The following is a 23,837-nucleotide window of genomic DNA, read 5'->3' as shown; positions in this document are numbered from 1 at the left end:
AACCCAGAATTTTGAGGTGACCTACAAAACCCACCCTAATTTATGTGTATGAACAGAGCTACTTCTCTAAGTGTTCCCAGTCCTGACCCACACGGAGATCTCTTCGCTGTGATGTGACACAGGAACAACTGTGCTTTGGGTCATTGACTCCTTTAACATTTTGGCATTTCTGTGTGTCTTGTGAACATCTGGGGCACTGGGAGTGCCACTTAGTACATGTATAGCCTGAACTTGGTGTAAATCAGTGCATGGCATCTTCGATTTTATCTTCTGGCTTTAGCAGTTTCAGTATTGCTTTAAACTTGGAATCATGGGACAAGGATTTTAAGATAGCATTTTTCTCCTACATGGTATCTCCAAGTGTTAACTCCTTTATATATTTTGCTTTAACCAGCTTCCAGATAACTTCTATGAGACTTGAGTTCCAGATTCATCACAGTACTTGGACATATCCCTGGGGACTCCAGCACATCTGAAACATGATGGGTTTTTCGTATGTAGTTTTGGGAATTGCTTTTCTTTTGCCTTTGCAGCACAACTTGATGTGTGAAAGCTGATGGTGTTTTTGCTTGTTCTTAGTTTGGGTTAGCTGACAGCAAAACTGTGCCCTTTCAAAGGTCAGCAGTGTGAAAGTATGTTTTGATTATTGTCTCCTGTTGCCTTCCCTCTTCTTTGCCAACTTAGGAACGAAAATGACCAATTAATGATGTTTACATTGGAGATTATGGAATGCTAAAAGATGTCTGTTTCAGAATTACCCAGCAACACACGCAATTCGGTTCTTCTTTGGCCTCAGTTAAAAAGGAAAAATACCTAACTTTTATCTCAGTATTTCTAAATGCTCCTGGTTTTGAGATCCATTTATAAACTTTTGGAGTGCTCATAACTTGTATCTGGGTTTGGAATTGTTTTTTCTACCTGTTTTGGTGCCCTCAAGTATGACAGTTGAAGAAAGTAGAGAGAAAATAATTCTTTCCTGGTATTTGAGCACTGGCAGGCACTGGACCTCGATATCTTAGGCACTTGCCCAGCAGAAACTGTAAACTGTTCTTGACTTGTGTGCAGCAGCTGTTGGAGAAGGAACTGCAGAGTTTTGCCAGTCTGGGTTGATTCTTGCAGCTGGAACTCTCTCATCACCTCCCTATTGCCCCTTTCTGTGTTATATTTGCTTTAGTATACTGAAGAGACCCATTTAAATACTTGATTTTGTTTTTATTTCAGCTCTCTGGAAAATGGGATGCTTTTATAAAAGTCATAATAAAGGGCAGATTTTCTCAGTGTGTATTGGACTGTCACATTATCATCCTGTGATTCCTGAGGAGAGACCTGGGAGCAGCTCTGGCTGCAGACACTGTAGGAAGCCCAGGAAGCTTTTGCTTCTGTATTGGTTTGTTAAAGCAACATCTGACAGGTGACCATGCCAGAGGCTCTGCAGCACCAGGGTGGCACATGCAAGAGTCAACTTGCACTCAAGAAGAAAACCAGGAATGAGCCATCAGGTCAACAGGTGAGATCCTGCTGCTTTCCTCATGTGCTGCAGGGATCAGAGAGGAGGGCACTTCCAACCATGCAAATTCCTCGTGGCCAAATGCAGTTTAGAAATGTTGGTGTCAATGTTTGGACATGCCCTGCTGTGAGCACCTGGCACTTGGCAGTGGGAATGCTCCAAGCCCTCGGTAAGGGTGGTGGGTGCTCTGCTGCCACTCCCAGCCGCGTTCCTGTCCTGTACTGCTGCGCCCCTGCTGGAACTGGCTCTGCTCCTGCAGAGGGAGGGAGTGGATCTGATCCCCAGCTGTGACAAGAGGCAGCCTCTGCTCTCCTGCTAAGTGGCATCCTGCCTCTTCTTTCTTCCTCCCCCAGTGTTTGTGCACTTGGGATGATGAGCTCCAGCTGCTGCCTTGGAGCTCACAGCTGTGTAAGAACAGCACAGGGCTGAGCAAACCTCAGATATTGACAAAATACAGCATTTGTTCTGCCTGGAGCTTAGGATCAACTACAAACAGCTAAGTTCCCTTGCTACCAGTTAAATTCTTCCTTGCTGTCCGTAAAATCTTTCTGGCTTTTAAAAATAATCTGTGTAATCTTTGAAGTATGATGGATATTTGGGCTCCACTTACAGTATAAATTAGGATTGCTGGGGTCTTTCTCTTTTGGCTTGTTTGATTTTATACCAGCAAAGTATTTAAGTCCTGACTGGCTCGTTTTCAGCAGTCAAGTGAGATTCTGGTATCTGGAAACATAATGAAAAGTGGAATTGCTGAGTTTCCCATGGAAATAATGTGTATCCCAAGTTACTCCTTTCCATCTACTCACTGCAGTTCTGGTTCAAACAAGCTTTGGCATTTTGGAGAGAAATCAAAATTCAATTATGAGGTCAATTACTTCTGATGGTGGTGGTGCTATGGGATACTCCATGAGTGAGTCATGCAAGGCCTGATTCTTCCATCAGTCTGTAGAACAGTCCTTTCTGAGCTATTAGGTGTTCTGGAGTATCAAATTCTGCTATCCGGCCATTTGCCAAGACTAAAATCCTGTGAACATTAAAAGAAGTGTAAGTTTGGGGACACACCAGCACCTCTAATAAACTTAGTGATTTCTACTTAGTTTTAAATAAGTTGCAGTACTTGATGGTTATTCAGCCAAGCTTTCCAAAGCTTTTCAGCTGGGAAACAGTGCTGGGATAGAAAAGGTTTCTGATGAGTGACTGTTCAAGTGCTGAGTTTGGGAGGAGAGGTTTTTGGCAACTGAGACTGGAGTGAGGTTTGTGAACATGGTACTGGGTATTTTAGTTTCACAACTCTCAGGTGACGAAAGGAGTTGTAGTCATGGTTTTGCTGTCAGTGGGGGGGGAGAGGGCTGTGACACAGCATGAAAGGCATTGTGTGGGAGTAAAGGATCTCTGATTAACCTCTTGGTGCCCTGCTGGTTTAAGAGAGATCCTCCAAACTCTAAAGCAAAGCTTGGGGGTTTAAACATGAAGAGGGCAGAAATGAAATTGCTGTTCAGTACCACGGTGGTGTGTCAGTCACATCAGCTGCCTGTGTGTTCTCATGCTCAGAAATGTCTTTACCTGTCACAGTCCAGGATGGTGTTTACCCGGTGAGCGATTGTTAACACGGTGCTGTCTCTGAACTGAGTCCTCAGCATGGACTGAATCTGGACATCAGTTTCTAAATCCACTGCTGCTGTGGCCTCATCCAGAATGAGGATTTTGGCTTTCCGCAGGAGCGCTCTGGCCAGGCAAAGCAGCTGTTTCTGACCAGTGCTGCAAGTAGGAAGAGGGATGGTAAACTGAGGTCAGTAGTCTCCTTTCCTTGAGGTCAGAATAGATGATTCATTTGAAATCTATAATGAAAAGCTGATTGTTCCCTTTCTGTGAAAGGGTGATTGAGGCTGGTGGCACTGCAGGTAGCTAACAACATGAAACAGCCTAAGGAAGGGAGGGGGAAGGTATTGCTATGGCACCCAGAAGAGCTGCACTTGGAACAAATTGCAGGGTTTTAACTACTGCACAAATGCAAACCACCACAATGACTAAGTCTGAATGGTCTTCCTTAGTATCTTATGATTGGATTTCATACTGCTAAACAGGACAGTAATACAACAATTTGCAGTATGGACATCATGAAAGATTTTTTTATTTTTTTTTTCCAAGGAATTAGCCTCTTTATCCAACCAGCTCTGCTCTGCTAGCCCAGGGACTGGCACTGCCCTGCCACTGTCTTTCAGGAGATCAAGGTACCTTAGGTTTTCCCCTTGGTCAGTGCACTTATATTCCAGCTGCTCTGGCAAATCTGCAACAAAGTTCTTGAGCTGAGTCAGTTCCAAAGCTGTCCAGATGTCTGCATCAGTGTATTGGTTTAATGGGTCGAGATTAATTCTTAGGGAGCCAGAAAACAAAACTGGATCCTGAGCACAGAGACAGTACAAACAACTCCTGAAATGAATTATTAAAACGAGCTCTTGGGTCCTGCCTGCTGGGTGGGAATCTGTGACTAATGTTATATTGAATGGCAGGTGAATATGGTATAGAGGTTATTTCCAACTTGGAAATTGCTTAATGTCCCTCCTCTCACAGAATCTTTATATCAGAATCATCTTCCCAGGTGTTCAAGACACTGCTCAAGGATTTTGGAAATGAGTTTCATACCTGGGGAATGACAGTGATCTTGGTTCTGAGGTCATGGAGACCTAGTTGGGCAATATCCTGTCCATCAATTAGGATGGCTCCTTCTGCAGCTTCCACCAATCGCAGCAACCCCACTGCAAGGCTGGATTTCCCTGCTCCTGTTCTGCCAGTTATGCCGATCTGTAAAGTGCAGTGGAAGGACTTTGCTTTTGATGTTGTTTTCTCAGAGTTGGACAAACAGGTAATGTAGTTCCTCTTGGCCGTTTGATGAGAGACAGCTTTGCACAGACCAGATCTTTAGGGCTGTTTGTGATTCACATAGTCTGGCAATGCTTTCTTAAATGGAAGCATTTATAGTTTGCAACTGTTTTGTATGAAAAGGAATCACAAAAGCCTTTGACGGGAAGAATAATAACAAGACTTAACAGTTCAAACAGGGCCTTGATTTGGAACTAGACTGAAAAAGTGGAATTCCTTTGCTGTAATAAGCTGGCCAAGGTGTGCAGTGTGGGAGATAGGCTCCTGCTTTCCTGCAGCTGCCAGGTTGCTGTAGCTGGGTGCAGGAAGGGGCTGTGTCCCCTAGATTTGGTCAGTGCCCAGCACTGCTCACACTGCTAGAGGAGTGGTTTTTTACCTTCTCATGCCCATTGATGGTCACACTGACACCCCTCAGTGCTAACTCCAAACCTGGCCTGTAGCACAGGCTGTAGTTTCTAAATTCAATCCTTCCCTCTGTGGGCCAAACTTGCCCTTGAAGCTTGCTATTTGGAGTCCCAAGTGCCTGGAGAGACAGAAGCAAATAGCAGAGTTGAAGGCTGATTTGAATTACCCAGTCAAGTGGCAATACTGGAATGGGAAGTTCATGAATACACCTCTGTCAAGTGCCCCCCAATCTCTTTGCTGTTTCCAAACCAGGAAAAGGCCTCTAACCTTTATACTGCAGATATTGGCTTCTTACTTTATCTGAAGATGCCAGTCAGATTTTCTTTACTGAAAATGGGGATGAATGTTTGCATGTCAGAGTTCTGACACTGCGTGGTTCAATGAAAAAAAATTATATGCCTCTATAAACAGGACTGTGAAAGCCTCCTCTCTCAGGGCAGCATACGGAGATGTAATTTTAATGATTACAGAACAAAAATTACTGCACTGGTGATTTTTAGCAGCTAAAAGGCTATCTAGGAGCCATTAGTTATCAGGGAGTTGCATCTGAAGTCACATAATAAATAGTCCAAATATGGGCAGGAAATGTCTCATTCCATGAGTGTTAACAAGTGAAGCTATTTTAATGGCAATCTAATGCATAACTGTCCTAAGGAAATAATCATCAGAGGTTATAAAACAAGTTTAGTCAGTTGGATAAAACTCAGATGCTGCAGTTCTTTAAAGGAAACATAACTGGCCTTTTAGAAGGGGAAAACTAGGGGAACAGAAGAGTTACTCACTGAATTTGCAGAGATGCTTAGCCCCTTCTAGTAAGGTCAATAGTGGACTAGTTTACCTCCTTAGGAGTCCTCAGATATTCTCTCACTCTCTCCACAGAAATAATGTTGTTCTCTATTTCTGTCCAGGAGCGAACCATCCAGTTCAGAACACCAGTTATCTGCACATTGGAAAAGGAGCATTAGGGCAGATAAAATGAGCCCTGGCCTGTGCTCAGGACTTACCTGATACTTTGTCTCAGTGTTTATTTCTAAAGATCTTCTCATCAGCTAATTATATCAGAAATTAGATTACATCAGAAAACCTTAAAGTGAAAGCCAGGTCCTGCCATAACCCCTTCAACATGTTTATAGAGAATGAAATGCTATTGACTTGGATGCTAGAATATGGTGTAGCTATTTTTTAGGCTCTTGTGCAAGTAGTCTATGAGCAGGTAAGACAGGTGCTGAAGACCTTGCTTCAGCTGCCCAGGGCTTGCTTTGACTTATATTTAAGTTCAGGTGCAGGAGGGAGAAGATGGCCCATACACGCATTTATGAATTTCATTCCCTAAGGAGCCATGTGCTCCAGATGCTCTGGATTTCAGCAATAACAGCAGGATTTGGTAGGAAATCTAGAAAGGCACAAAGTTAGTTCATAATAGAAATTTAAATGCAGTTGCTCTTCATAAAGGTAAGCATGGTGTTATTTCTACACTGGATTACCTGGAGAGCATAGGAAATGGAGAAGCCAGCAGTTCCTGGACTGAGCTCTGTCCTGCTCATGGTTGCAAACAAGGCTGCAAACAGCACGATGCCATTGCCCAGCAACTCCAGGTTTGTAGCAAGCCACCTGCAGGAGGAGGGGAGCATAGAGCTGTTGCTGGGTGCCCTCTCCCTTTCTCCCAGCATATGATTACTTTAGAGAACACTGGTGGAGCTGCTGGGCAGATTTGTACCTGTCAGCAACAGCTCCAGGGAAGCAAATTCGCTGGTTCTCATCCACTAGGAAATTGCTCTTTGAAACAAACCTCTGCTGGTCTTTGTGAGCACGGATCACGCTGCTGCCTTGGAAAGTTTCTGAGATGTGGGAGTAGATGGGTGACCTGCTAGAAGCCTCCATGTGCCTCAGCTGGCAGGAGGTGGTGACATAGAAGTGCTGGTACAAGGGGAATGAAGGGAGAGTCATTAGAAGTACTCCACAGGAAATTTGGGAAGGCCTCAGCAAGTGCAGTAGTACATCCTATCCTCGTGTTACAAAATCTTAAGTGCACGTAGGAGATGCTCCTAAAAGATGAGGCAGTATTCCTACCTCTGTTATTCCTACCTCTGTCTTTATTAGGAATAACCCTGTGGTTGGGATAAAGGAGCCAGGGTGCTGTGAACCCACAAAACCTCTACACTCAGTTTCTCCTGCAGCTGAGCCCTGCTCAATTGGAGAGCAGAGATAAACTTGCCCTTCCCTAATGCTCACTCTTGGCTGGCTAACATGAATATAGTAAAAAGTAGTGTTGGAATTCTGCAGGAGAGGAAAAATGCTTTTGGTCTTCATGTGATTTACATTAAAGGAGATGAGGAATATAGCCTTAAATAGGATTTGTCTTAGACATCAAAAAAGCACAAGCCTCTTTGTGAGGTCTCTTGGTGCTGAGGTGATGTGGGAAAGGGACTGACATTACTCTTGCTCAGATGCAACATGAGATGATGAAACTAATTTCTGCATGCCCTCACTCCAAAGAAATGGAAGGAGGCTTTCTGAAGGGACATGGCTGTGCTGCTTCAGCCTCTTGTGTGTGTATCTGTGAGCTCCTACCTGGAATGCTGTATAAAGAACAGTCAAGGGCACTATGGCCATTGCTGCCCATGGTGTAGCCACCACAATCACTAGGTAGATCTCCAGTAAGCTGAACAAGAATCCCAGCACAGACTTCAGCTTGTCAGGGATGACAGAATCAACAGCATCCATGTCTCTGGAGAAGCGGTTCAGCAGGTGTCCAACAGGTGTTTGCTCAAAGAAGACCATTGGAGATCTCATGACACTGCTCAGCAGCTGCAGGAAGAGCTGGTGTGAGGCTAACACACCCCCCAGCAGCACTGCTGCTGTGCAGGCAAACCGGCCAAGGGCTGTAAGAGAAAAAAAATTATTACTAGGGGTGAACAAACCCACCTTGGAGTTCTCCTTTGCAAGACTATGATTTCCACTTAGTCCTGTGAATGCTGCACTGATGTGCATTCATGAAGGTACAACAGGAAATAAACCTCTGTTTAGCAGGAATTAAACCAAGCCTCACAGTTGCAGGGTAAGCTGCCCTTTCTCTAAGGTAGTTAGAGTTGTCCAAGATCTTCTAAGCCAGCTTGATGTGGGGCATGGATTCAGGACCTTAAACATGCAGGACAGATTATTCATTCATCACAAAAGAAGCTTGACTGGGGGATTACTTTAAATTACTCAGTGATGTTTTGTTCTTTTTCTTTTTAAATAGAGTGACCAAAAGAACTGTGGCTATTTTAAAAGAAAAAGAACAAAACATAAAATCTACAAGTTTGTCTTCTTTCTCTTTTTGTGACCTAAGCCAAAATTTCATTCAGCATGGAGAAGAGCCCCCACTTGCACTTTGACACAATTAATTTATGCTGGAAGGATGAAAAGAGAAGAAACAAGAAAAACCTTTAAGGTTGGGGCCAAAATCCAAGGAAGCTGAAAGCCCAAGGGCATACACTTGTTTATATTCTGAGAAAGCATCCTGGATAGGGGAAAGGGAGGTGGGAATACAGAGAAGAATTAGGTGAGCAACTTAAATAAACCTTGAACCACTCCTAGTGCGCCAAAGACTCCAACTCTGAGCTCTGTGTGCTGCTGTGTCCCGTTGAGCACAGGGTCATCTGTCCAGAGGCTGAGCCAGTAGCCCCGTGAGAAGGCCAAGGCCTGCTGGCACACGAAGGACAGGACAATGTACACACACAGGGCTGGGCCTGTCGCCTTCAGGTAGGCTCCATACACCCCAGCACTGACCTGGAGAGAGGCACACCGGGGAAAAAAAAGAGGAGAGGTTGGGAGGATCAAGTTTTTGGTAAAAAAAAAAAAAAAAAAGCAACTCTGAAGCAAGGAATTATTTATTGTGGCGTTTCTCAGTTATGTCACAGCCATAGCAACCATGTTGATTCTTGTTTTGTTTTCTTCATGGATGAATAATGAAGGCATGCTTGATAATAATAATTCATTAATGATTTCCTTAACTTATGAATGTTATGCAATAGGCTCATGTTACTTCTGGAATGCATGTAAGGCTTGCTTTATGTCAGCAGTGTTTTTCCTGTGGTGTTGGTGTGAGAGAGAACTGTCATGTTCACACGGGTGCTTGTGTGGAGGACCTGCTGTTCAAGGGAGGTGAGGAGATCCCAGTCTGGCTAGTGCTGGGCTTCCCTAAATAAAAAGCTGCCCCTTTTGGGGTTTCTCACTTATTGCTCTCACTTATTCTCAGTTTAGTATGTCCTTGTCTCAGTTACAGAGCAAACTTCTACAGCTCAGCCGACTCCCCTGGCTCTGGTTTAGCTGAGGCAGGGAGCTGACCTGCCTGCCATGGGTGTGTTATCCCCATGGAATGTGTCCTTGTCTCTACAGGAAGGTGCTGTGCTTACCCTGCCGTGCTGAATTGTCTCTGCTTTGGTTAATCCTCCACTGGTGGCTGCAGCACTGGTACAATCTTGACTCACAGGAATGGTCTCCCTAAACACAGCAGATTTTACTGAATCACCACTTCATGAAGAAAACAAAAATCCCTTCAATTTTTAGCCACCCATCCACCCCTAAATCCATGCCTATTTTGAGGGCTGTTGTTTTCAGGGTCATCCAGAGTGACCTCAGCCATTGTCCATGTTTGTCACTGGAACTGGGCTCTGTCAAACCACTGAGGAGCACAGGCTTAAAGCATTCACTCTCTGAGGCTGGTTAGGGATGAGTCTGACCTTGCAGCCCCACAGGGAAGTGACCAGCAACCAAATGTATCAAGGAGCCTGTTCTTGAACTCTGTTCTGCCTCCTTGTGAAATACAGAAGAAATGTCAGTCAACTTCCACATTCAGGAGCAGGTTTTCACATATTCTTGAGTTCTGCTTGTTTGCCCTTGTTTTTAATTTACAGCTCAATCTCAAACCTGTATCATACTCAGTAAGAGCCTCTATGTAAGCTTGTATGGGCTTTTGGAGTAAATTCTTCAGTGTCTCAGACTGTTTTAAACTTACCTGAGGGGTTTCTCCTGAGATGGACCATTTCCAGTGGTGATAGTGCCTTTGGTGTCTCCCATTGCTGTGAAATAATGTATTTTTTTTCTAAATGCTTTAGAATCCTGTTTTTTCCTATATAGCCTTTGAAAGACAGGTAATATGGAGGAAAGATTAATTTTAAAATTGTTTCTAAAGGTAGAAATATCAAGGTGAGGCTTGAAGATTAGCAAATACAGTTGGTAATAGTTTACTGCATGGTTATTGTCTACTAATATGGATTCAAGAACCAATTTTGAGGTGATGAGTCAGCTGATTTGACAGGCATATTTTTCCCTACACAAAGCAACACCTTATTGTGGTTGGATCTCTGCTTTAAATGTCCATAATAAAACATATGTGATACGAAGGGAACAATTGACTGATAGACCTAGGAAGAATGATTCTAACCCATCTGGGTTACCTGGAAAACCAGCACATGGCTTCTCTTCTTCAGTAGTAACATGTGAACGAAGAAATTCTGCAAAGGCCCCATTCCTCTGTAGAAGTTCTTGGTAGGAACCAGTTTCTGAGATCATTCCATCCACCAGAAAAACAATGTTGTCCACTTGAGGCAAAATGTTAATTGTGTGAGTCACCAGCACACGAGTCTGCTTGAATAAAGAGGGAACAGTTACAATTGTTCTCTTGTCAGTACTGGTATCAGTATTTCAGGATCAAATTTAGGTCTCAAAAATTCTTCAACCTGAATGGAATTGAAGGGAGTTTCCTTTTATTTACATTTCTGAGTATATTTGCACAGATAATTGGAAGAAAGAACATAAGTAATTTTTTCCCTAGATAGATTGGCATTTTCTGAATTTCTAATATACAATCAAGCCCTCTGAGTACACCTTAAGTCTGATGCATTCTTCTTAGCCAGTCATTCTGTTTCAATACAATAATTATATTCTACTACTTGCAATCAATCCTCATGGGGAGAAAGGTATATATGATCAGGTAAGTTTGTTTTAATTGGGCTTTCTAATGAAAGAAATTGCCTGCTTCCTGTTTTCCTTTTATAATGGGAAACTGAATCATGTATTTCTAGGCAATTTGCAGTATGCATCCAATAGAGCTGCCCTAGCATCCCTTCTCATGTAACCATGTTTGTTATCCAGATTGCTTGACAGCAGAGGAATACAAAGGAAAACCAAAACATAACCAATGCAAAAAGAATGGAGGAGAAGTATTCAAGTGATGAACATTTGGGTGACAAGAACTGTGAAGGTGCCCCTGAACTATTCAAAAGTAATGGGATTAGACGTCATGGTGATAGAATTTGGAAGAGATCAGGCAGCTCTTCTGAACTGTGCTAGAAGTAAATCTCAAAAGGAGGGAAGAATGTTGATAGAAGACCCAAGAACTGTAAACTTGCTGTGAAAGTAAGGCTGGCACTAGGCATATGGTTTGCATGAGGATAGACAGCCTTCCTCCTCCTGGGTGAGATTCCCTGCAGGACTTGCAGGTGCTGTGTGGCCTGCAGAAGTTCCCCAGTCCCCCGCTGCCACTGTGAAAAAGCATTTGTAAGCCCTTGATAAACTGAGCAACCCACCCTACTAGAAACATTTTGGGAGCTCTGCTAATTAGAGACATTGTGCAATTGTTTATGGTTCAGGTTTATAGCACACCTTGTCTTTCAGTAAACCGTTGGGTCCAAGAACATGTTCAAAAATGTGCTGCCCAACGTGGGCATCAAGAGCTGACAGGGGATCATCAAGCAGGTAAATCGAAGCCTTCTGGTACACAGCCCGAGCAAGGTTCACCCTCTGCTTCTGCCCTCCAGATAGATTGATTCCCTGGGAAGGATATTGACCCTGTTTATTCCAAAGCTACAGCATATTTCCCAACTGCTGACTCCCTTTTGCACTGAGGCTTTATGACTTCCTCATTTTTAAATCAGTGCACCTCCCTCCCTCCCTCCCTCCCTTCAAATAGGGCTCTTGTAGAGGCAGAGTCTCTTGAACTCCTGTCTCCTGCAAAAGAGCACCCAAGAATGACTTGGATGTGTTGATTTTTGTCTTAAACATCTCTCATGTCTCTGGTTAGGCTAATTCTCAGAAGGCAGCTTAAATTAAATTAAATCATTGCCCAATTTCCCAGAAATTCCCAAGCACCTACCTCTTGTGAATTTAGGTATTTTTGTGTTTTCATCACAGCTCCCAAAGTTGTAGTTACTCAGGGATAGATGTTTTAAGCAGGGCACCTAAAGCAGCTACTTGGGGAAAAGTTGGCCAAAACATAAACCCAAGGCAGTACCTTTTCTCCTATTTCACTCTTTTGCCCTGCAGGGAAGGTCTCCAAATCAGGGTGCAGTGCACAAGCCTCTGTCACTCTATTGAACCATGTTTCATCCATCTCTTTCCCAAACAGAATATTATCTTCCACTGAAGCATTTAGAACCCAAGCTTGCTGGGGCACATAAGCTGCAGTGTCCTATAAAAGTGGAAGAATGTTATCAAACTTTTCCATGAGCTCAACTTGACACTGTGGGAACCCATCTTTGAAGAAAAGCTCTCTCACTTGTGGAAATCTGGAATGATCATTGCCACTGACAGTTCTCAGGAGGCTTTGCAAAATATGAATCTGCACTGCTACTACCTTACAGGGGAGTAAACAGAGGTGCAAGTACAGGATGCAGTTTACCAGGATGACACTTGAGCTCACTGTCAGAGGGGGAAACAGAACTGTATCTTTGACGTACTATTCCAGCTCCTATTCCCAAAGTTCAGGCGCATCTGAGAGGTCTGCAGCACCTTCATGTAATTAAACGTAGACTGATATATACAGCCCATGTTAAAATTCAGCAGTAAATTTGTTTTCCTCAGGTACCTGATACTATGGTTAATACCTTACTGTTCCTGAAAACAGCCTAATTATAGCAAATGCTGTGGGGGAAATTCACCTTCATGGTCACACAGCCGTGCGTGGCCTGCAGCTCGCCCAGCATCGCTGCCAGCAGGGAGGACTTGCCAGCACCCACCTGCCCAGCCACAGCCAGCAGAGAGCCCTGGGGCACGCTGAGGTCTATGCTGTGGGGAAAAGATCAGCCTCTTACCACATTTTAGTTACACTTTCTGAAAAGAAAAGAATTGTAATAATTATCAAAGCTCTTGCTATTGCTGCGTATGTATCGAGTAAATCCCCTAATTTCATCCCTTCAGACACCTCCAACCAGGAAGCTTCCATTCACATTCCCATCTGAATTTCACACCCAGATCCTCACTCTGGAGATAGGCTAGCCCAAAGCACTGGATATAGAACATTCCTGAACATCAGAACTTTTCAAAGCTGTTCTTTTTAAAAATGTCAACGCCTTTTAAAATAAGCATATAGTGATGTCATAGATAATATCTTTATTCCATCTGTTCTACTTTTTTTTGCCTTAAATCACTGAAATTTCATATTTGGGCAAGAAAACTCTATAAAGAAAAGTTTCTGTATAATAAGGCAACATTCAGATACAGGCACCTTTCCACTTATGTGCTCCTCAACATAATAACAAAGTTATGTTTTATCTAATTTTATAATTTTCAGAATTCAACACTGAATATGAAGCAAACTTAGAAGCCTCTGGATATTCCACCCTGGTTTCACCTAGGCCCCGAGGAATTAGTTCATTCAGCATCTACCCTGACCTACAGTATTGAGAGATGACTAAGGGTAAGTCTGTACCTTCTAAGACAAGGAGAAGTTTCTTTGCTCCAGCAAAACGTTCCATTTTTTATGGTGACACTTGCCTGTACTAAAACATGAAGAGAGACACACCACTTAAATTGAGACATTTCTGTAGCTATCTTTGCATTTTTATGTGATTTTATGTTTCAGTGTGTATCTATGTTATATATAATCAACCTTTATTATGAAAAGAAGGGGTAAATCACCAGATTAGATTTCATTGTTAGAAATAATGAGGCCAGAGATATAAAGTGACAGTAAAGGAGCAAATATTTTTCTCTTGACTATGGTAGACACCTTGAGAAGAAGCTGAACAGTGGAAATTACTCCTCTTAGAAGATGAAAGTGCTAACATAAAAGCTCACCACTACCAGAAGTATTTTTGCTTGAGCTTTCAGGATTCAGTTCTTCCAGATTCAGAAAAGCTGCTAAGCGGTTCAGGGAAACTCTGGCCTGAAATGAAGCAGTACAAAGAAAATAAGATTTAGAGTAGAAAGGGAGCAAAAACCCAAAGTGAAGACTCAGTTTGAAGACCCACTTAGAATACTGACTAGTGCTATGCTGCAGATGATGCAGGCTTAGATGGCCCAAGGCAGCTCTTCCTTATGTTACCTGCCTTTATTTCCACTTAGCTTAGCAAAACCTGCATATCCTTCCCCGTACTTCTGGTTCAGTGAAATTGGTACTTTCCCATCCAATTCTTCCTGCAATCTTTCCAGTGATTGCTTCTGTACATGAAAATTTGTGACAGCCTTGGAGTGTAAGAGGGGAATGAATTTCCTAATTTCTTACTGAACAATGAATTGCTTTTCTCTCTGGCCTGGACTAGCAGCATCTCCCCTGTGGAGATTTTGCTCCACTTATTCTGATTTCTGTGAGTAGAAACAGAACTGGAAGCCCCTCTGAGATCTAATGGTACTTGAGATACAAAAGACTTAGGAGTAATTATTGTTGAATATTTTGTCAATATAGAGGGACCTTTCTGAAAAGCAGTACCACAAAGTACCTTTAGCTGGAAGCCCTTGCACTTCACCATTTCACAGTGGCAATTAAACAGCTGATGTGCAGAGCCCTAAGAAATCCCTACCTTTACCTGTTAATGGGGAAATGTAAAGAACCCCTTATGGCCAAAGGAAGAGGAACAGGGCCTGCAGTTAACCTGAACAGCAGCATTGATGGAGAAGGGTAGGAAGGAGTGGGCAGTGTTGAGGATGTTGATCAGTGTTAAGGACACAAAGGCCTTCTCAGCATCCAGCACGTGTGTGTTGTCCACCAGGGTATAGACAGCAAACATGACAAATGTGATCTGAAAGGGAGCAAAGGACAAGCAAACCATTTGCTTCAGAATGGTTCAAGGGTGACAGCCCCCTCAAGACTCTAGGACCCATTTGGTTAAATCCAGGCTATCACCTCTAGGTGCCTGCCTTGCAGGTACCAAAGACAAAGGTCTGGTGTGTTGGTGACAGAACCAAGTTTTATCATTGGATGTTCTGCTTTAAGGAGGCTTTGGTGCAGCAGCTGCAGCAACTCCTGTGACCTCCAGCTCCTCCAGGCAGATATAATCTTTAACTGTCTATAGGAAAAATTTGTCCAGGCGGGAGTACAAAGAAAAAGGCAAGTAACAGCACATGTTTTATACAGGAAGGTGATCCACTCACCAGGAAAGTTGATGAGTGGAAAGAAACAAGGGATGCTGAGAAGAGAATCTGAGATCTTTTTAAAGCCTGAAGTTCTTGCTTTCGGATTTCAAACACTTTCTCCATGAAGGTTTTTTCCCAGCCATACAGTTTGATTACTTTAATGTTGCTGAGAATGGCATTGGTGAGTTTGGCCCTCTCATCCTTATGTTTCATCTGGGTTTCCTGTAATAGATGTTTGAGTTTTATCATTTAATACGTTGCATGCTTAACGGTGAAATTATTCTAAAGAAAAGTACCTTATTCCTGTCTCCAAGTCCTGAATAAATTTCCCTGCACTTAACCTGTGTATACTGTTTTGCTTATCAATCTTCCAGGCTGGTAAATATTTTGCTTTTCATCTTCAGAGTTTTACTTTTACTGGCAGTACATAAAAACAACAGAAAAGTAGGGCAAACATAGTAAAAGGCTGAACATGGGAGAACTTACTTCAAATTTCAAGAAGCTTTGCAGGCGTCAAATCCTCCTATGCTACTTCAGACAGTCATGGTAAGCATGAATAATAAATGTAAGTAATCATATAAGTCAGTAAACCACTGTGGTTTTATGAAGCAAAATGTACCTGAAACTGACTCCTCTTCTTGGTGATCATGAAATTCAGAGGCAAAAGAAGGAGAAATACAGCAACTGCAGTCAAAGCAGATGGCCCTAGGAGCTGCCAGGAGAGAAAAGGAAAGAAGGAACTTCTGGTGATGACCATGAAAGACTGTTTCTCGTTCCCTTGCTTACCCTCTTTTCTGAACTTGTGCATAGCATCCCTCTGGCTAAGCCTTTACCCTAATCTTGCCTTTGCCTTTCCTGGGAGTTGTGCTCCTAAGCCCTGTGGATTGTTAACTTTCCAAGCAGGATAACTCCTGTCATCAGGCTGTGCTGAATCTATTTGCTCCCTTGTTAGGAGCTAGAATGGTGCTGAACGCGTTCCAGAGGCACGCTGGCAATTCAAGCCATTCCTGGCTCTTCCCGTCCGTCCCTGGATGCGTTCAGAAGGACATCTTGTGGCTACCCTGAGTAAGTGACCCCAGACAACACCAGTTTTTCCTTTAAAAAACCAAAAAAACCTGAAACAAAACACCAAAAAACAAAAACAAACAAACAAAAACAAAACAAACAAACAAACAAAAAAACAAAAACCAAACCTTCAACAAAGTATTCTTGCAGCATAAATAACCTCAGCTTGTCTGCATGAGATGAAATGGTGGCATTATCCTGTGCCATTATATTGGGACAGCTCTTGGATCCCAAGGCTCATAACAATTATGTATCAACACTTGTTTCTCATGGGTTAGTTACATCTCCCTAGGGGTGGCTGGAGAGGGGTGTGCTGGTGGACACAGAGAGTTACAGGTATTGTCTGCCCAAATAGTCTGTGAAGGCCAGCAAACAAAATGTAATTATGCTCCAACCACATTCAACTTGTCAATGTCATTAGAAAAGGGATGATGACTTCTCAACAGTGTGTACCACGGCTACTGATTTTCACAGTCACAACATCCTGCTAGGCATGAGGCACAATCCATCCTAGGTAGTAAAAGAAAGCCTTAAAGGCCTCTGGAAAGCTCCTGTGAATCACCTGTCTCCCTACTGCTCGTATTTCCACTGGCCAAAACCAGGGACTAAACAACAGGGCTCTGTGATACTGAGAAAATACCATACACTGATAAAAATGTAGATTACCATCTATTATTTCTAATTCAGGTTTTGCTCTCTCCTTACTAAACTCCTTGATACCAATGAAATTTTAAGTATCCAATACTCTTTCTGAATGGCATGTAACTTTGCTTCAAGCTGTTTCACTGATCTTGTGGTAATCAGGTTTCAGGATGAAGTATGTCAAGTTGCTGTTTCATACATTATGTTCTGGGACTATGCCAAGGAGCTGGAACTGGACTTTCAGCCTACACTGGGCTACCACCTTTTGGTTGTGAAGAGACGTGGCAGGAAAATTTGAAGCAGAAATTTATCAGTCAGCTGGCAATAACCATATTCACAGTCTCCTAAAAGGGAGTGAATGCTGAATACACAGGCAAGATGATGAACTGCAGGATCAGACAAGGGTTCTATAGCAATAAAAATGTATTTCAGAAAGAAAAAGTGAATGCACCATGCTACAGACCTAAGAAAAATATGGCAATTTAATGTAATTCAAACCAGTAAGTGTAATTTTAAAACCTCCTTTTTCCTCTGGTATTTAGAATAGAAAGGGAATGATAAATAGTGTCATATTTTACCTGCCACAAGAAGACAAAGCAGATGATAATCCGAATAGGAGCCAGCCAGGTCCCATTAAAATAGATAATCAGATCCATTAGTTTTTGTACATCAACAGATACCAGATTAACAATTTCACCTGTGCTTGCTGCTTTCCTTGAGGCATTTGACATAACTAGGATCTAGACAAGGCAGAGAAGAAAGAAAAGACATCATCAAACAACAGTTTTGGTCCAAAAGTTAAACAACATTCTTTACCTCATAGAGAACAAAGAAAAGAAGAAAAAATGTCAAATCCCAGGTATTGAAACCATGCTGCTACCTGGGCCATGTTACTTCACTTTGAGACAAAGCATTTACTCCTTTTGCCCAACCATCACCTACAGCATAAGAAAGTTCATGTTGATTTTTCCTCTTACTTTTTTTTTTGCTTTTCTTTTTTAGGGAAGCTCTGAACAATGTACCTGCCATGTACTGCTCTGAGACATCTATACCACAGCTACATCCTGAAACTAGTTTCTAATGTCATCCCCCTGGTATTGCTATGAACAATGTACATCATTATGGCTAAGGTAGGGCTAGAAAAATGCCAAGCTAAAGAAGGAGCTGCAGCCTCACCTTCCTGTACACAAGGCCTGTTACTGCAGTTCTCAGCCTCAGCCCTAGAACAAGGCACATGTACATATAGCGCTGCTCAAAGAGAGTCTGCAGACAGCCCAGCAGGAACATGCTGAAGGCATAGAAATAGCCAAGCCAGCTTGGGGCTGCCTGATCTTCAATGAACTTCAGGAAAAGGCTGCAAGGCAGAAGAGAAATGTTGCTGAGTCCACACAGAACCAATGAAATATCAGACACAAAAATAAACTGGCGGAAATACCGGTCATTTTTCTGTATTCTTCCTGGCTGAGGTTGAGCAGTAAATAGCAGAAGAATTGGAACATATCCTGATTTTTGAAATCTAGCCACTCATGGTTTTGAAGCAGTCTCTGATCTCAGCATCCTCTCTGGGCAGACCTCATTTTCAGTGTTAAGGATAGCTCTTGATTTTCATTAATTTATCAGAAATATGCGAAGTGGTAACTGTAATCCAAGGGAGTCACTGGCATTTCCAGAACCTCTCCTAATCTTAATGACTAAGAGGATTTTTACCATAAGAAAGGATTTTTGCCCATGAAAATATAACGTAATGCAGGTTGGTGTGATACCAACAGACCCCAGAAAGCACTTTATCAACTAACAAAGCTATTTAAGCTGTGTAGGAGGCACAGCTGTGCTCTTTATTAGCCAAGGAACATGGAGCCTTAAGAGTACAGCAAGTGGTAAGTGATATGATATATAGAACCATCAAATAACTCCTGTTCTAGTGAAGTTGTCAAATGGCTTGGTGCATCCTGTCCTTTCCACTGCTGGAGCACAGCAGTGCAGACAGTGTGCACAGCTTCACACAGTGGCATTGTGTCTTTTCCTCCTGACTTGATGGTGAGTTTAGCACAAATTACACCTGAACTCCTTTTATCAGCAAGAGAAAATTTCAGAAGCTTGTTGTTTGTGTGTCTGTGGGTGCTGACATACACATCTCTGAGCTCATGCACACAGCAGTCTTGTACATGTGACAGAAATATGTTATAAATGTGCACATACCTCAATAGCTTCGGGATGGAGAACAAGAAGACATCACAGATAACTAAGCAGACAGTGCTGAGAAGGAAGTAAGTTCCAAACATGCTCCAAAACATTCTCAGTAAGGGCCTACTCTGACTGTGCTTTGATTGCAGTAGAGCCTCTGTCTCTTCAGCTTCTGCTATGCTAGTTTCAGTTTTTTGACCCTTTTTAAATGTAGCAGACTCCATTTTCCTGAAGGAAGGAACAATGAGAAAATTACCTACAACTGGAGAAACCTTGGAAATTTTGTACCTTAAAAAAAATCACTAAATATCTCACACTGGGTCTCATACCATGTCCAATATAAAAGCTCATCAAAAGCTGACCCCTCTCACAGGAAGTTAGTTCTGTGCTTCTAGGATGTTCTCCAGCAGATTTTGCACAGAGGGACTCGCACACTAATACCTGTAAGTGTAATTGTTTAGATCATCTAGAACTGCCCAGCTGAGCCCATGATGTGCTCTCCAGATCAAATACTCACTGCTGGGTTCTGCTGTGACACTTCTTCCACTCTCTTTCTGCCCAGGCAACAATTTCTTCAGAGGAGTCCTGTTTCCTCACTGGCCACAAGTCATCCACCCCCAAGGCCTGCTGAGAGCCTTTCCAGAGAAGCCTGGAGGACACAGAGTGCAGTCAGGGGAGCACAGCAGGATCTGTGCTGTGTGTGACACTTTCAGAACAGGGACATCAAGACAGTGCACCACAGAGAGCGCTCGGGCACTGACATCACAACACTACTCAGGACTGTCCTGTCCCACATGAATGTCCAGGAACAGCAGCTCTGCTTTGAATCCCTAGGCTATCTTCTCTCAGCACAATGGGGATTTGCATGTCAGCCCTAATTTCTAGTCCATACTGAGAGTCTTGGGTAGTGGAGAAGAAAGTTCAGTTTAACTTTCTCTGGGCTCCATGAAAAGCAGATGAGACCTCATCACAGTGGATACTAAGGAATGTAACTGTTTTACTTCTGAATGCTCAGCAGCACACTGGGCCTATGCCCTCTTCACTGTTTTTCCCCTCCCCAGCATTTTTTACAGCAAGGTCTGGCAGGCAGAGAGAGCTGTGGTTGGTGTACAGTGATCTTTAGCGATTTATGAGCTCTATTTCAAGATTGGGTGGGCACTGGAGGGGTAGTTGGGAGGCAGAAGAAAATAATCTAGAATCACAAATTTGTGTTTTAAACTATTTTGAGAAAAGTAAATTAATTTTTTATAATTTGATCTTGTGAGAATACCTTACAAGAGAAATAATTTAAATAAATAATTTAGATATTTACTTCATAAGCTAACCCAGGAGCTATTTCCTACTGGCTGCCATCTACACCCTCTCTGATCTCTGATGCTGCTGCTTTTTTCTGACATTGTAGCAAAACCATATCTTCTGTTTTCTTACCCAGAGAGCCACCAGTATGTGATTTTGGCAAGAAAAGAGCTGCTGGCTTCTGGGCACTGATTCTGATGGGAGAGAAAACACATGTGATACTGATATATAGAAAAGGGCATGTGTCAGATGGGTGTAGTTCCTTTGTGTGCTTCCCCAGGAAAAGCAATCAGAGTTATCCCCCCTTCCCATTCATTGAACCAGAGTAAGTGTATTGTGGAGGCTCAGTGGCATTGGGAGATTTTGGAGAACTTGACTTTGCATAATGTCTCAGATGGAAGAACAAGGAATATAATTTTTCATACCCAAAGACATTTATTTTCTTAAGCACAGAGCTTTTCCATACTCATACCAGCAACAGAGTACTGCAACACAGGAGAGCAGCACCAGGGGAAGCAATAGAAGCCCTATCCACTGGTTTCAGTGACAAGAAACATGAGTATGGATAGGTTTTTAGTTTTGAAAAACTTATATAGACAGACAGAGCATCGTTATCCCAAATTCTGCCAGTTACCTTTAAAACTGTCAGCTTCTTTTACAGAATTATGCATCTTGCATCACCCAGATACTCATGTGTCTGTGTATCCCCATATATTTAAAATCCTGTTTCAGCAATGAAGCAAAGCATTAGGAAAACTACCTTATACTTACAGGACTGTTGTCAGCTTTAGAGAAGAAGGGAGGGTGATCAACTAAGCAGAATAACACAAGTTGTCCTAGCACCAGGCCAGCATAAAGGTAAGTTGTAACATGGTGGAAATGGTCTTCCAGGAAGCCCTAAGAAACAGAATACTGGTGAAAATGAGGTAAGAACATTTATGTTTAACCAGCAGAGAAAGATATTCTCATGTTCTACCTCTGCAAATGAACATCCACCACAAATATAAAGTGCCATAAATAACTTTTCTCAACACATATTTTAAAAGAGGAATTTGATTCTCCCCCTTGCAGCCAATGAGACAAAACCAACCCTGTTGTTTAGAGGCTTTGGTGTGCACATTAAAGATAGGTGATCTCACTTTTTCCAGGGCATGCTGAATTTTGGAATTAAACATCACAAGTGCAGCCACAAATGACAGCAGCCAGTAAATCAGTAGGACCCCTGAAGACTGGATGCCCATCATTCTTTCTGCTTGGGTAAGGAACAAGGCAAGGACCTGTGAGAAAGTACAATTTTGTCCAAATAAATACCTGGTAACAGAGTGCCACACATTGTTATCAAATTAATGAATACAATAGAGAAAAATCAGTTAGCTTCTTGCCCAAACATTTTAAGATATTCAGAGTTGCACTATTGCTCCTAAGAGACTAACCCTGAAAAGCTTTATGTGCAATTTTGCACTCAAGAACATCTACAGAGAAGGCAAGTAATAAAATAACAATTGGGCCAACAGGCTGGAAGGATTTAGACTATGAAATGCAATGAGAGAAGGGGAGAATAGGACTTATTGAACAAAAATCACATTTCATTCTAAACCATACTAAATCATATACTGTGGTTATGAGAAATTAAATCCTGTCTCATTGTTGTGACACCTCCTTCTAAACCCTACTGAAACCTCTGCTCCTGACAGGTGTGCTCTGCCTACAGGGTCTGCCCCAACTCCAACCCCCTGATGTGTCACACAGCAGAGAGGCACAAAGTGCATCCCCAGCTTTCTAATCCAATCTACCAAATTGGTGCTCAGGGATGATGAGAACCATGGGAAATAAAAATTCTGTCCCAGGAGGGCTAAGCTTGGCCACATGCAGGCAAACAAGGGAGGAATTACCATTGTGATTCCCACCACAGCTGGGCTAATGAAGAACGCTGGAGTCTGTGGGATTCCTTGGCTTTTCTCCCACACCATGAAGAAGACGTTAGAAAAACACAATATTACCAGGAGGAATCCAAGGACCTGGGGCAGAGACAGAAAACACACTGGAATGAACTGAAATGATGGGACAATCTACCATACTGAATGATCCAAGCTGCCTGGGCAGTAAGACTGGAGAGGTGGAAGATCAGGTTTGGGACACAGAATGTTACAGGAAGTGTCTGGGAACCAAATGGAAGCACAGGGGAGAGGATCTTGTGACATATCTTCCTAAAACTTTACTTGATTTATGCTGACCTGAGCCAGTAAATGTCAAAAACCCCTCATAGATATGGATTATCAGGAAAGAATAATTTAGAAAAGTTGAGCTCTGAATCAAAGTTGGGATAATTTTAGAACTAAACCCTATGCTCTACCCTTACCATTTTGGCTTTGAAGATGTGGGACATCCTGATGTAGCCTTTATTTCTGTGTCGAAGGTACCAGTAGTAGAAAGGGAAACAAATCCAAAGATAGGCACAGGGGATGTAGACAATGATGGAGCTCTCGAAGCACCAGGTCAGTCCTGGGATGTTTGCATGCCATGTCTGGTTCCAGTCCTGAAACAAACAGTGCAGAAGTGACGGACATGATACAGAGCAAGGGTGGGGACAGAGATCCCACGACGGAAAGAGGAAGCAGATAATGTCTCGCAAACTACTACGGGAGTTTATCGACCTTGGGGATGGAAATCTCTGCGAGTCCGGACTGATCGACTCACTAAGAGCCCTTTTAAAGCTGTTTCTGTAGTGGGTGCGCGCTGCATCCTCACTTGCAGCTCATCACGTTTACTGCAGCTGCACATTTGCTGCAGTCTGTTCGGCGTTCGGGCGAACACTCGTGGCGGGGAGGCAAAGTCCGGGCCGCAGCGGCCCGTGAGGGGACCGCAGCTCCCGGCCGGAGGAGTGCCGGCCGCCTGCCCTCAGTGCCTCAGCCCGTGAGGGGACCGCAGCCCCCGGCCGGAGGAGTGCCGGCCGCCTGCCCTCAGTGCCTCAGCCCGTGAGGGGACCGCAGCCCCCGGCCGGAGGAGTGCCGGCCGCCTGCCCTCAGTGCCTCAGCCCGCGGGGGTCCGGGGCCGCTCCGAGCCGCGGCCTCCAGGGCTCACTCACCCCGTCCCGGGGCCCGCACAGCGCACTGCCCGCACCCATGGGCGCTCCCTCGGCCCGGCACCCTCAGCCCGCTGCCCGGCGGCGTTTCCTCGCTGGGCAGAGCTCCAATCCCGCCGGCCTGCGGAGAGCCCCGTGCGGCCCGTCCGGCACGGACCAAAGTCCGGCCGCGGCCACAGCAGCAGCGCGCTCCGAGACGGAGCCCCCGGGATTGCCGATTACAGGAGCTCCCCCAGCACAGACACAGCGAGTGTATTAGAAAGGAGACACTGTTTATTCTTTCCACAACTTCATCACGCCGAGGGGGTAACACCAATACTTTTAAATACAGTAACATTTACCTGAACACGCCCACCTAAGCCATATTCTCCACCTACCTGATGCATATTTATGTCAGTGACATAACTTTACACAATGCTTGAAATACAGAATTATTTTCTC

The 23,837-nt window shown here is 43.4% G+C and overlaps 1 protein-coding gene across 1 annotated transcript; it reads right to left on the bottom strand.

The window, feature by feature from the left end:
* Positions 1–1,787: 1,787 nt before the first annotated feature.
* ABCC6 (ATP binding cassette subfamily C member 6) lies at positions 1,788–23,438 on the bottom strand. The gene is made up of 31 exons (XM_062503876.1): positions 23,400–23,438; positions 22,674–22,850; positions 22,207–22,332; positions 21,454–21,591; positions 21,086–21,211; positions 20,447–20,508; positions 19,536–19,667; positions 19,034–19,246; positions 18,011–18,188; positions 17,413–17,574; positions 15,747–15,839; positions 15,146–15,349; positions 14,647–14,793; positions 13,853–13,940; positions 13,485–13,554; positions 12,715–12,841; positions 12,069–12,245; positions 11,441–11,608; positions 10,234–10,423; positions 9,792–9,855; positions 9,190–9,307; positions 8,356–8,563; positions 7,364–7,674; positions 6,510–6,709; positions 6,277–6,403; positions 5,631–5,732; positions 4,764–4,910; positions 4,151–4,309; positions 3,743–3,909; positions 3,071–3,265; positions 1,788–2,531 (listed from the first exon to the last, which is right to left on the bottom strand). Exons 1-31 carry the CDS (start codon positions 23,436–23,438, stop codon positions 2,423–2,425), a joined length of 4,524 nt encoding a protein of 1,507 aa, XP_062359860.1. The 3' UTR covers positions 1,788–2,422.
* Between the last annotated feature and the right edge of the window lie 399 nt (positions 23,439–23,837).

This window comes from Cinclus cinclus, chromosome 16 (assembly GCF_963662255.1).
Source record: "Cinclus cinclus chromosome 16, bCinCin1.1, whole genome shotgun sequence".
NCBI classification, from domain to species: domain Eukaryota; kingdom Metazoa; phylum Chordata; class Aves; order Passeriformes; family Cinclidae; genus Cinclus; species Cinclus cinclus.
This window is presented reverse-complemented; position numbering and strand designations above follow the sequence as displayed.

Excerpts from the sequence above, each read along its gene's own strand:
- ABCC6 (XM_062503876.1), bottom strand. The coding sequence starts at position 23,438 with ATGGGTGCGGGCAGTGCGCTGTGCGGGCCCCGGGACGGG. Across the intron at positions 19,668-20,446 it reads ACATACTGGTGGCTCTCTGG|GCTTCTCTGGAAAGGCTCTC; the intron begins GTAAGAAAACAG and ends TGTGTCCTCCAG. Across the intron at positions 15,840-17,412 it reads GCTTTGTCTTCTTGTGGCAG|CTCCTAGGGCCATCTGCTTT; the intron begins GTAAAATATGAC and ends CTCTCCTGGCAG.